Source organism: Bos mutus, chromosome 8 (genome assembly GCF_027580195.1).
Source record: "Bos mutus isolate GX-2022 chromosome 8, NWIPB_WYAK_1.1, whole genome shotgun sequence".
Taxonomy (NCBI): domain Eukaryota; kingdom Metazoa; phylum Chordata; class Mammalia; order Artiodactyla; family Bovidae; genus Bos; species Bos mutus.
In genome coordinates, this window is record NC_091624.1 from 64,094,526 (window position 1) to 64,107,626 (window position 13,101).

Below are 13,101 nucleotides of genomic sequence, written 5' to 3' on the forward strand. Positions count from 1 at the left end.
TGTTGATCTTTTTCCACATTAGTCCATTTCTATGGGTGAATAAATGCAAATCTCAAGAAAATAAGTAGTTTGCGCTAGGCTATAATACATATATTTTATTCATTCCCTACTGTTAACTATGACCAACTTCAGAAAATAAAAAGAGCCACTTTTAATACCTAGAGAAATAAAGAACCTCTGTTACATTGAACGGAATATAAAAACTGAATCTCCATTAAAATATTAGTGACATAGTATGTTCCAAATATATTTAATAGTAAGCTACATTGAATTGTATAAATGATTTAATAAATTCATTCTTTAAGGTTAACATTGTAAGAGACCTCAGCTACTATTTTTTCAAAAGATGGAATGGAAACCGATGAAATAAATGAATATAGATTTTATTATGGCATTAGATATGGTAGTGGTGACTAAGAAACTTAAATTTTAAATATAAATTTGTTGGCATTGTCTCATTCTAAGTCATTCTTTTGTAAGATTAAGTACTTACTAGTGACTGAACATTTCATACCAGTCTGACTCTACAACCCTTTTTTTTTTTTAAACTTCTGTACTATGTAGATATGGCATTCGCCCTGAAAATGTGATTATATATGGCCAGAGTATAGGGACAGTACCATCTGTGGATCTTGCTGCTCGGTATGAGAGTGCTGCTGTTATTCTTCATTCTCCTTTGACCTCAGGAATGCGAGTTGCTTTTCCTGATACCAAGAAGACCTACTGTTTTGATGCATTCCCAAAGTAAGTATTAATATGCAAGTAGTTTAATTCAGAAAAATTTTAGAAGGAATTTTTTTCCATCGCTCAAGGTATTCATGATACAGTTTTCTCAGCCTTGAACTCCTATTAATATTTTACATATATTATCGAAATTGTGAAATAATTAATCTGTGAAGAGGGTGGTGGCAGGACACCAGTCAGCAGGCTGAAATGTTTGCGCAATAGTAACCTAGGTGAAAAGTGCTGTGAGCCTTATTCCCCAGACAGTGGCACTCGTATTGGAGACAAGAGAATGAATTTGAGAAGTAAAATTGATAGAATAAATGTTAGACTGTATATAAACAAAAGAAATTGAATATAATTCCCAGATTTCTTTTTTTTTATTATTTTAATATTTATTCATTTATTTGGCTGCACCAGGTCTTAGTTGCAGCATGTGGGATCTAGTTCCCTGACCAGGGATCGAACCTGGGCCCCCTGCTTTGGGAGCTGAGAGAGTTAACCACTGGACCAGCAGGGAGGTCCCCCCAGATTTCTGTTGAGTTGCTAATGGGTGATAGTGCCATCCAGTGAGGTGCATAATACTGAAGGAGAGGAACAAGTAGAGGGAAAAGGAGATACATGTGCATAAAAATAAGTGAATGATGTCTCATTAGTGATATGTTTTACAAAAGAAATGAATTGCAAAAATGTTGTCTTAAATGAACCAGAATAATTATTGCCCCATAAGTCTGCAAACATAAGTGTTAGATTTAAAAGGAGGACTACATTTCTTCATGTCTCTCAACGTAGAATGATAGTTCGTGCTAGCTCCTCTTCATCATTACAAAAAAATTGATGGCCTGTTTTTCCCAATAAAGGGAAAAGGCAAGAAGTGAGAGCCTGGCAAATTTCAGTCTTACTTTCTTTCTCAAATGGGCAGCAATACGAAGGTTTTTTGTGAATGATAGATGGGCCAAAGGCCAAAACATCACTCAATTATTTATAAGAACAGCAAGGGTCATTTCAAAACCATTTTTTCTTCATTAGCCTAAAGGCTTACTTTGGTAGGCAAGCTTATGGGAGCATATGATCCTATCACCAGAGCAAGCCTATGGGGTTTTTTGGTTTTTACCTTTTTTGGGGATTTGTTTTGGTTTTAGAAAATGGTAGATTGGAGGGTATATGTGTTATACTGTTTTGCTGAATGGTTGGAATGATAGGGAGACATTTGGGGTAAACTACTGCCAAGTTATGTGTCTGTCTGACACCCTCTTTCGTTTTAGCTACACCAACAGAAGCACTAACAGTAAACTGTTTGAAAAACATACATTTCCTTTTTTGTTTAATTCCTCTATTATGGAATAGTTGGCAGCAAATAATATACCCAAGCATTTCTCCTTACCAAATGTTGCCTTGAATTATTTCATTGATGTCTTCTTTTTCAAGACTCTATCCTCATTTTATGCTTATAATACCTAAATGCCTTGGCGTCTCTCTCTCTCTCTCAGGAAATTTTTAAAGAATTGTTATTTGTAAGGCTTCTTTGTATAGTTTGTCTCTTCCAAATTGCCCTTTTTTTATTGTTTATTTTGATCCTTGTGTTACATTTAAAGTATTCTCCTCTGATGTCTGATAATTCTTGGTTGGTGCTCATATGGAAAAGTAAGGAATTAAAGAGCTGACCTGAAGTGGGTGATTAAGACTTGTTGACTGAGTTTCACTATCCAGTGATCTGGTCAAGCCGATTAGTTGGGGATTCCCATGCTGCTCATCAGAATTTATTTATCTTTCCTCTTAAGGCAAATATATAGTCTCCAAAGAAGACTCTTCCTACATCTATGCCTTAGGAATGAAGGCCTGGATGCCAGCATGTATATGTTTACTTGTTATTTGATATCTCTGCCTTAAACTGTGTCTGTAATCCCCTAGTCCACTAGGTACAGGGAAGTTACCCAGCTGCAAAAGCAAGGGGAAAGAAAAGAACTGGGGCAGGGGTGGCTAACTACTTCTTAAAGAGACTTTGAACAAATTCTATAGATTTGAATCACCTGCCTTCATCCCCATGTCAGTTCCTTCTGGAGTATTCCGTAGTACAAATTGGGCTGGTTCTTCACTTTACCCTTCTATCCTCTTAAAATTGTGTTTTCTCCTACACTTTTAATCTATTTTCTCACATACTCATCTGCTTTCCTGTTCCAAAATGTTGTATTTTATTTTAATTTTTGTGAGTAAATACCCTAAAAAAATATATTTTGCTATCATTTTAGTAAGAGATTAGGAGGGAGAAAAAAATATGAGTGCAGAGAGGTATTAAGTTAGCACATAGCTGAAATAGCCCTTGATTTCCTCCTCTCCTTGCAACCTAAGTTTCTGTTCTAAATACCAACATTGTAGAAAGGAGAGACTCCCCTGGCTGTCCAGTGGTTAAGACTCTGCACTTCCCATTGCTCTGGAACTAAGATCCCACATGCTATAGAACAGCCAAAAAGAAAAAATATCTGTAGAAAAGCAAACTAAGGTGACTGTAATAATTGAGTCATTCTCTCAAACAGAAGTGCATGAAATTAACATCTTCAGATAATCTTAAAGCAGGGAGTAATGTAAAGATGACTTTTGAATCTTATTTCTAATCTAAAAGGTATCTATCCCTCTGAATTGATTTACAGGTGGTTCTGATGTTTGAATTATCTAATATAACACAAGAAAATCTGTTTTATGTTTCCTTTTCATACTTAATTTGTTGACTTCTTCCCCCTTCTCTTTTCCTACAGCATTGACAAAATCTCTAAGATAACCTCTCCAGTATTAATAATTCATGGGACTGAAGATGAAGTAATAGACTTTTCACATGGTCTCGCATTGTTTGAGCGTTGCCAAAGACCTGTGGAGCCTCTGTGGGTTGAAGGGGCAGGTCACAATGATGTGGAACTTTATGGACAATACCTTGAAAGATTGAAACAGTTTGTGTCACAGGAACTGGTAAATTTGTAAAATATTCTGTAAATTTGCATATTGGATTTTCTTTTCTTGCTGAACTGCACTCTTTGGTAAATAACATAAAACCTGAAGGTTTTGTTTGCAAATCATGTCAGTTGCCTTCATAAATGTACAGGTAATGATTTGTTAACAGACTTAATGAAGGTTTTAATTACCAAACTAAAAACTGGAAATAACAGTATCATGCAGTCAGGCTATGTAATTTATATTTTTTCTGTGAATTTTTTTTTAAACATCAAGATGAGTACTGTATGAAATTTTAATTCTATAAAATCAAATGCTATAAAAGTATTGCCAAATGCTTTTGCATATCAGAAACAAATTTATAAATATTTTTAAAACATCTCAATGTACTAAATCTTATCCTGGTATAAAAATGTAATATTCTTTCAATAAAAAGCTGTATATCTAAAACAGTTCAAGTACTCATAATAAACTATATGAAAACATGCAAGTTCACTAAAGATGACCCTGTTGTACAGGGATAGAGATTTAAAAGGTTATTTTATTGTAAAATACATTGAATTTTCTGTATTCCCTGGTTATCATACATTTTCTCCTTAAAAAAAAAAAAATGATGTAAGTCTTAATTTTTATGCCATCTGTTAATTTACCAACTAGTTACCTTTAAATGAGAAGTCACGATAGAACTGAATTTGAACTAGTTTTGAGTTTTAAGTTTGGTACTGTGAGGCAACTACTTAAAATTTTCAAATTAGTAATTTAAAAGGCATTTAGAGCTTCAAGAATGATTTTGTACACAATGTTTTAAATTTTGACTAATCCCGTAGAAATGCAATACTATCATTATTAGAAAATCTGAAAGTCCATTAGATGTTCCTTAAGACTACACACAGACTGGCTGTTCAATCCGTTTTCACTCTGACTATTTTTAAGAATAAGACCTGTTGTTTTGAATTACTTTCTGAGAATTTCATGGATTTACTCCTGGATGCAGGAGATAAGAAAACATTTAATTCATAACTTTTATAATAACCAATGTAGTAAAAAAAAAAATAAAGCTCACACACAAAAACTAAGTTGCCTTTCCTTGAATGAATACTGCTTGAATAAAACAATGAAAGAAAAATTAAAATTAATGGTATGTAGTCTAATTTGTAAATGAATGAATATACACACTGTGGATATATTTTAAGGCCTTATGTAGTTTTAATTGTTCTGCTTGTTCTGTGGTTATGTCTAAGACTATAGTATATGATTCTCTTCAAAGTATATCAAGTATTGTGAATGCTTTGGTTCAGATGTGTCGAATTAATAGTAAAACAAAAATATGCCACTCAGCTGTGCTTGTTTTCCTTCTTCCATGCTCCTCACTTCCTACTTAAAATAAGGACTGGAAAAAAATACCATTGATCTTTATAGTATATAGATCTATAGTTTTCTAAATTTTATTATTATTGCTTTCTTTTAAAGAGACTTTTTCCTTCTTATGATTGTCTTCAAGCCTAGATAGTTCCTTATTTGTACAACATACCCCAGAGTTTGGCTAAGTGGGTTTTTTTATATCTATATATATTATCACCTGGGAAAATCAAAATATTGATCATACTACTTCAGTATTTACTCACTCATTCACCAGGTACTTACTGAATGTTTAAATCATTCAAAACCCTATGCCAAATAAAGGTAGACATCAACCTTGTCCTCAGAGACTTCGCAGTATAACTGAGGAGACAGATACTCTATTGCATGAGTATTATTACTGTTTGTGTAAGACTGAAGAAGATTTATAGGGTATTAGAATAGGTAAAAGGCATTCTTGAGAGGGAACATGGGGAGAGAGAAGTCGAGGAGTCCCACAAAGAAGTGGTATCTGAACTGAGCTTTGAAGGATAACTTAAGAAAAGACTAGACCTGGGTGGCCCAAAAAAACATTCCTGGCTGAGGGGAACAGTATGTGGAAGCCTAGACGAAGGATATGGTGTGTTTGAAATTAAGAAGACTTGTCAGGGGTCAAGGGGAAAGGATGTCATAAGGATGAGGCTGGCAAGCTAGTTAGGGGCACAATTGCACATGGTATGATTATTCTGGAAACAGAAAGCCACTGATAGAAATATGAAACTATACTTATGAAGAGCTTATGGAGGAAAAATACCTGGAGATTGTAGCTTGCAAGAAATAACATGTGAGCCAGTTGATTACAACCTTAAGTAAGCTCATGGTAATGAAAAATTGATCATGGAGAAATAATCTCATGTACAAAATGCTTGTTAAACCACATCTGCAATACTAATTTCAAGATGCAGTGAAAGGACATTCACAAATTAGAGCAAATCCTGGGGTGTTTTACCAAGTTGGGAAGGGTCTCATAAACCGAAACCCAAAGAATAACCAAAGAATTACATGACTAAGGAATGATAGCTGTCTTCAAATATTTGATAGGTATGTACAGTTTATCCTTTTTGACTCCGTAAAACTAGGTGAAAGTTGCGAAACAGCAGATTAGAGCTCAGTGTAAGAAAGAATTTATGGTTCTGTGTCCATTAAGGAAAGGGAACACCTCTGAAGGATAAGTGAGTATCTTAACCATTGGCACAGAAGCTGAATGACATCTGACACAGGGCTACAGAAGAAATTTCAGATTTTAAATGAGAAATTGAGCTAGATGGCCCATCTGTAAAGTGTCTTTAAGATATTATATTTCATTTAGAGTTCTGCCTAATCAGAGCATCTCCTGCTCTGACATCTAGAAGAATGACAGTATGATGTAGAATTGGCAATCATATCTGTGCGCTCTTCTCAAATGACATTAATAGATCCGTGACCTTGGAAAGTCACTGGACCATAGCTTACTACTAGAAATGAAAAGATGGCACAGATTGATCCCTTACATTCCTAATGAAATGTGAAAACCTCTTAGCGCCACTCATATCTAATGTCTCATCAATTTTTAACCTTCCTTGACAACAGGAGCACCAAACAACATATTTTGATATGTGGCTTTTATGCATATCTACACTGTACAGTTTGGATAGTAGTCTTGGGTTCTGAGAAAATGGTCAGCAGTATACATAACAAAAAAGAAGAATCAGAAGTTAAATTGGTATGTCATCTTCACACTTCTCCTCACCAGTCCTACATTCCACCTAAGAATATATTCCACAGTAGTTTTTTTCTTGGTGATTTCTATAAATACATAGGTGTTGCTCACTTTAAGAAAACTTGATAAATGAAAAAAAATTTTAAGTTGGAAACTGATGACGTTTGTCATGTAAATAGGATGTTCTTAGGTGCAAGTAGACATTATGGCAAAAACTTCAAGAACAGGTATTATGGGAAGCCAGATAAACTCTTAAATCTTGAAAACTTTTAAGTGTCATAAAGCCTAATCCCTTCATTTTACAGGTGAGAAAGCCCAAACATGAGAAGTTACTTTGCAAGGTCTATAATCTAATTGTCAGGAGTTGTACTGTCATTATCTTCTCTTGACCAAATTTATCTGCACTACTATGCCAATGGTCCTTTTGAACTGTAATACAATATAAACTTATTTGTTCTCCAGTGTTAATCATAAGCATTTTTAAAGAGGCTCCTACATTTCTCTTTCAGCTAGTTAATTCATTGAATAGTAAATTGGTAGGTTATACCTTGAACATTCCTCTAATGATTTCTGTCTTTAATACTAATTCATTTTACAAGGCTCAATAATAGCTATTTGGTTGTGTTAAAACCTGGTGAAGATTTAACAATTTAACTATAGTCACATGAACAAACAAATACTTCCTTCAGCAGCACATTTACTACAAATTATATCGCATGCCAAGAATAGGCAGTTAATGTTGGGGAAAAAAAGCATCAAAGCAGTTACTGCTAATTGGTGACGGAACAGGCTTTTACATTTGTTGCTTTGGTTTAAAACAGGCAATATACCATGATAGCATATTGCATTTTACCAATGTATATCCCAAATGTTGAGTAATCAAAAAAGGAACTATGCATATGACAGCTGAAATTGAGCTATAATTTGCAGAATAGAGAGATGTCTACTACATCTATAAATGGTTATGCCTCTGACTGAATTAATTGAATGAGTAATGCAAAGGAAGGAAGCAAATACCTCTATCCTGGAAATGACCCACTTGACATTAGTTGGTCAGGGGACAGAAAGGGAGGAGCAGGAAATAACGAGAGTATAAGTATCAGTAAGCTAAAGTCTGTTAAACTGGTTCTTACATTAGAAGCCAGATGGTCCTGAAATTATTTTTCTCTGTCTTTATTTCCTCTTGTAGGCCACCATGTACTGAACTGGCATAATACAATTATAATGCTTCTAGACAGGAATTTTAATAGTTAAACTTTTTTCCCCCAAGTTACAGCTTAACACAGTATATTAATTGAAGTAATAAAGGTAGCAAATAGGTTTATGAGTATAAGGGCATCTGAGTCAAAAATTTTAAATGCACTGCTCTTTTCCAGGTTACCTGCAAAGTATCATGGATTTCAGACTATAAATCAAAACTTTTAACTTCTAAAGTTTGAGATTTTGATATTTTTTTCCTAGCTGGTTTGAGTCTGAAAATCTTGTGTTGCAGTTTTTCTAAGTTCACTGATAGAATAGGCAGGTGGGAGAGAGACATGAGAAAATTTAAAAAATATATATATATTTATATATATATATATCCCTGAATACATGCAGTGCTATCAAAAATGATATTTATACTTGCTCTAGTAGCTACTGTAATATCAACTGTAAAAAAAATATAAATGGTTATATTCAATAAAATGTAAATGCCTATGAAAATAAACCAGAAGGGAATAAATAAAATGAAAAATTATTATGTTGCAGCAGTAGGATTATGGGTGAATATTTTCCTTTTCTTAGAAAGTTATCTTTTGTGTTGCTATGCTATCTTTTGTGATTTTTAATGGTTTTTATTTTCACTGGGAAAAACTGATTCTTTTTTAAGAAATCCTAGGATCCCAGTATTAACCAGTTAGAGTAACTCTCAAATGTTTTTAGCCTGGTTCTCAGAACAGCAAATATATTCCTCGTATTTGGGTAATGCCTGATGTTGACGGGTTTGTTTTGTTTTATGGGAGTGGGGGGAAGTCAGGAGTGTAACAAATTGCATAATATCTGAAACTTTCTACCAAGTCTGAAGTATTTTAGTTATATATTTATAAAGCGAACCCAACAATGCATTGTTAAACAGTTGACCTTGAGTGACATGGGTTTGAATTACACAGCTCTACCTAATATGCAGATATTGCCAGTTTTGTTTTGTTCTATGGGAGTGGGGGTGAAGTCAGGGAGTGTTACAAATTGTATAATATCTGAAACTTTCTACCAAGTCTAAAGTATTTTAGTTATATATTTATAGTTTATAAAGCAAACTTTATAAACTATAAAGTTACATATTGTTACACAGTTGACCCTTGAGTGACATGGGTTTGAATTGCACAGCTCCACTTAATATGCAGTTTTTTCAACAAATATATTGAAAATTTTTTGGAGCTTTGTGACAACTTGAAAACACAAACCACATAACTTAGAAATAATTAAAAAAGAAAGAGGTATGTCATAAAAGCATATAAATATGTAAATACTAGTCTTTTATCTTTTACTATCATAAAATATAAATCTATTATAAAAACTTAAAATTTATCAAAAGTTAAACAGACCATCCATGGTGCCATTCTCATTGAGAGAAATGTAAATATAAAATGTAGTAAACTCATAATACACATACTGCTGCTGCTGCTGCTGCTAAGTCCCTTCAGTCATGTCTGACTCTGTGCAACCCCATAGACAGCAGCCCACCAGGCTCCTCTGTCCCTGGGATTCTCCAGGCAAGAATACCGGAGTGGGTTGCCATTTCCTTCTCCAATGCATGCACTATTACTGTATTAATTTTGTAGCCACCTCCTGTTGATATTGTGAGCTAAAGTGAGCATCTGCTTAAGTTGCTATGTCAGCAGTTCATCTCTCCAGTGAATTGCATAGAGCAGTAAAAATTGATCACTTGTCATTCTCACATATTTTTCTTGTTTGGTACAATACTGTAAACCTTGACTAACACTCTGGGACATATATGAAGTGCACCCAAAAAGCAGAAAAATGTCATGACATTACAAGAAAAAATTGAGTTGCTTGCTATGTACCATTAACTATAGGTTGAGGTATGCAGCTGTTTCAGCATAAGAACCATCATAAAAGCAGAAAAGGAAATTCACAAAACATGCTGTGGCTACACCAGCAGGCGTGAACATCCTCTACTTTGTGCAAAATATCTTTTTATCTCGTGTTGAAAAATACAGCCTTTATGTGCATGAAGGATTATTATAAGAAAGGCATACCTAGAGACTCCAATATGATTTGAGGAAAAAGCAAAGTTAATATACGACAAAGCAAAAAGAAATTGAAGAATCTAAAGCTGGAGAATTTAATGTCAGCAAAGGATGGTTTGGCTTTAACAATGTCAAGATAACAGAAGCAGCTCCTACCAGCCAAGAGGCAGCACACAAGTTCCCAAATGCCATTAAGAATATCAGTGAGGAGAAAGAATATCTGCCTGAATAGGTCTTTCATGTAAACCAAAGTACCCCATTATGGAAGGATAAAAAAATGTGCCACAGAGGACATTTATTAGTAAAGAAGAAAAATGGTTGCCAGGATTTAAGACAAGAAGGGATACATTAATGTTTTGTGAAAATGCAGTCCGGTTTATGTTTCAGGATGCCCTTATCTCTAAAGCTGAACCCCCAACCTTGAAGGGAAGAGATAGATACCACCTGCCAATCTTTTGATTGTACTACAAGAAACCCTGAACAATGAGAACCCTTTTTCAGGATTAGTTGTATTGATGCTTTGTCCCTGAAGTCAGAAAGTACCTCTCCAGTAAGGAGCTGCCTTTGAAGTTCTTTTGATGTTGGACAATGCCCCTGGCCATCCAGAACCCAATAAATTCAATACTTCAAGACTTCAAAGTGGTTTTCTTGTCCCCAAACACAACATCTCTAATACAGCCTCTAGATCAGAGGGTTATAAGGACTTTTAATGCTCATTACATAAGGTACTCTATGGAAAGGATTGTCAACACTATGGACAAGAAGTCCAAAGAGCATCATGGAAGTCTGGAAAGATTATACCATAAAGATGCTATCATCACAGAAAAAGCCATGAGAGTCATCAAGCCCAAAACAAAATCCTGCTGGAGAAAACTGTTCAGATGTTGTGCATGACTTCACAGAATTTATGACAGAACCAGTCATGGAAATCATGAAAGAGACTGTGACCATTGCAAAAAAGTGGGGGTGAAAATTCTCAAGATATGAATCTTGGAGAAATTCAAAAGCTAATAGACACCACACCTAGGGAATTCACAGAAGACACTTTGATGGGGCTGAGTGCTTCTGAACCAGTGCCAGACAATGAGGAAGAAGTAGAAGAAGCAGTGCCAGAAAACAAATTGTCAGAAGAGTTGTGATTATTCATGATGGTTTTGACTTCTTTTACAACATGGACCTTCTATGATGGGCACTGAAACTAAAGCAAATGGTGGAAGAAGGATTGGTGCCATATAGCAGGGATCCGCAAACTTCAGGATCTAACGCCTGATGATCTGAGGTGGAGCTGATTGAAATAAAGTGCATGATAAATGTAATGCACGTGAAGTGGAAGTAGCTCAGTCGTGTCGGACTCTGCGACCCCATGGACTATACAGTCCATGAAATTCTCCAGGCCAGAATACTTAAGTGGGTAACCTTTCCCTTCTCCAGGGGATCTTTACCAACAGAGCCACCAGGGAAGCCCAAGAACGCTGGAGTGGGTAGCCTATCCCTTTTCCAGTGGATCTTCCTAACCTAGAAATTGGACCGGGTCTCCTGCATTGCAAGCAGATTCTTTACCAGCTGAGCTACCATCCCCAAATCATTCCCCCTTTAACCAATCAGTGGAAAAATTGTTTTTCACGAAACCAGTACTGGTGCCAAAAATGTTGGGGACTGCTGCCACATTGAAACATTTATAAAGAAACAGCAAAAATCAGTAATTACAATGTATTTTCATGAAGTTACACCAAATGTGCCTCCCTTTCCTGCTTCCCCTTCCACCTCCACCTCTTCTGCCTCTGCCATCCTAGGGAAAACAAGACCAACTTCTCTTCCTCCTCCTCCTCTGCTGCTGCGACTGCTGCTAAGTCGCTTCAGTCGTGTCCAACTCTGTGCGACCCCATAGACGGCAGCCCACCAGGCTCCCCCGTCCCTGGGATTCTCCAGGCAAGAACACTGGAGTGGGTTGCCATTTCCTTCTCCAATGCATGAAAGTGAAAAGTGAAAGTGAAGTCACTCAGTCGTGTCCAACTCTTAGCGACCCCACGAACTGCAGCCCAACAGGTTCCTCCGTCCATGGGATTTTCCAGGCAAGAGTACTGGAGTGGGTTGCCATTGCTCTCGGTCCTCCTCCTCAGCCTACCAGAAAAGAAGACAATGAGGATGAAGACCTTTATGATTGTTCACTTCCTCTTAATGAATAGTAAATAACCAAGTCATACAGTTAATAAACTTATGTATGCATATGAGTGTCTTCATGTGAAAGTCTAGTAACTGTAGGATAAGAACTGTGTGAGATATTTTTGTGTCATCATTTTCATTGCCTAAGTATCCATCATGTAGGACACTGTGCAAGATTTGTACTGAAGTGAGTGGGTAGCTTATCCTTACATAGGCATAAGGTGAGTGATATTTAATATAAAATTATTAACAGTTTTCTTACTGTTTTATTTATGACTTTGCTTTCAAAGAATTATGCTGCGGTACAGTAGTGTTCTTATACTTCTCTCATAATTGGAGAAACTGCATATCAGCTTATCACAGGTAAGTGGAGTTTTTTTTTTTAAGTAACTGTTTCTAATACTGTATAATGGATATATGACTATAATACTATATGCCATAAAAATTGTATAATGTTTATTCATTAGTCTATAGGTTGGTCTCAGTTCAGTTCAGTCGCTCAGTCGTGTCTGACTCTTTGCGACCCCATGAACCGCAGCACGCCAAGCCTCCCTGTCCATCACCAACTCCTGGAGTCCACCCAAACCCATGTCCATTGAGTTGATGATGCCATCCAACCATCTCATCCTCTGTCGTCCCTTTCTCCTCCTGCCCCCAATCCCTTCCAGCATCAGAGTCTTTTCCAATGAGTCAGCTCTTCGCATCAGGTGGCCAAGTACTGGAATTCCAGCTTCAACATCAGTCCTTCCAATGAACACCCAGGACTGATCTCCTTTAGGATGGACTGGTTGGATCTCCTTGCAGTCCAAGGGACTCTCAAGAGCCTTCTCCAACACCACAGTTTAAAAGCATCAATTCTGATGGACCAGGGTCACAGAAGGACCGAGACCCTTCACTGCTGCTATCTCCACAGGGACCCTGCCAGAA

The 13,101-nt window shown here is 36.1% G+C and overlaps 1 protein-coding gene across 2 annotated transcripts in view; it reads left to right on the forward strand.

Moving 5' to 3' along the window:
- Positions 1 to 4,798, forward strand: part of ABHD17B (abhydrolase domain containing 17B, depalmitoylase) — a 48,685-nt gene extending 43,887 nt beyond the window's left edge. For both annotated transcript variants that reach the window (XM_070375766.1, XM_070375767.1), the window contains exons 3-4: positions 565 to 744; positions 3,477 to 4,798. In XM_070375766.1, the coding sequence (XP_070231867.1) occupies positions 565 to 744; positions 3,477 to 3,696 (400 nt within the window). In that variant the 3' untranslated portion in view covers positions 3,697 to 4,798. The remainder of the gene's footprint in view (positions 1 to 564; positions 745 to 3,476) is intronic.
- Positions 4,799 to 13,101: the final 8,303 nt, after the last annotated feature.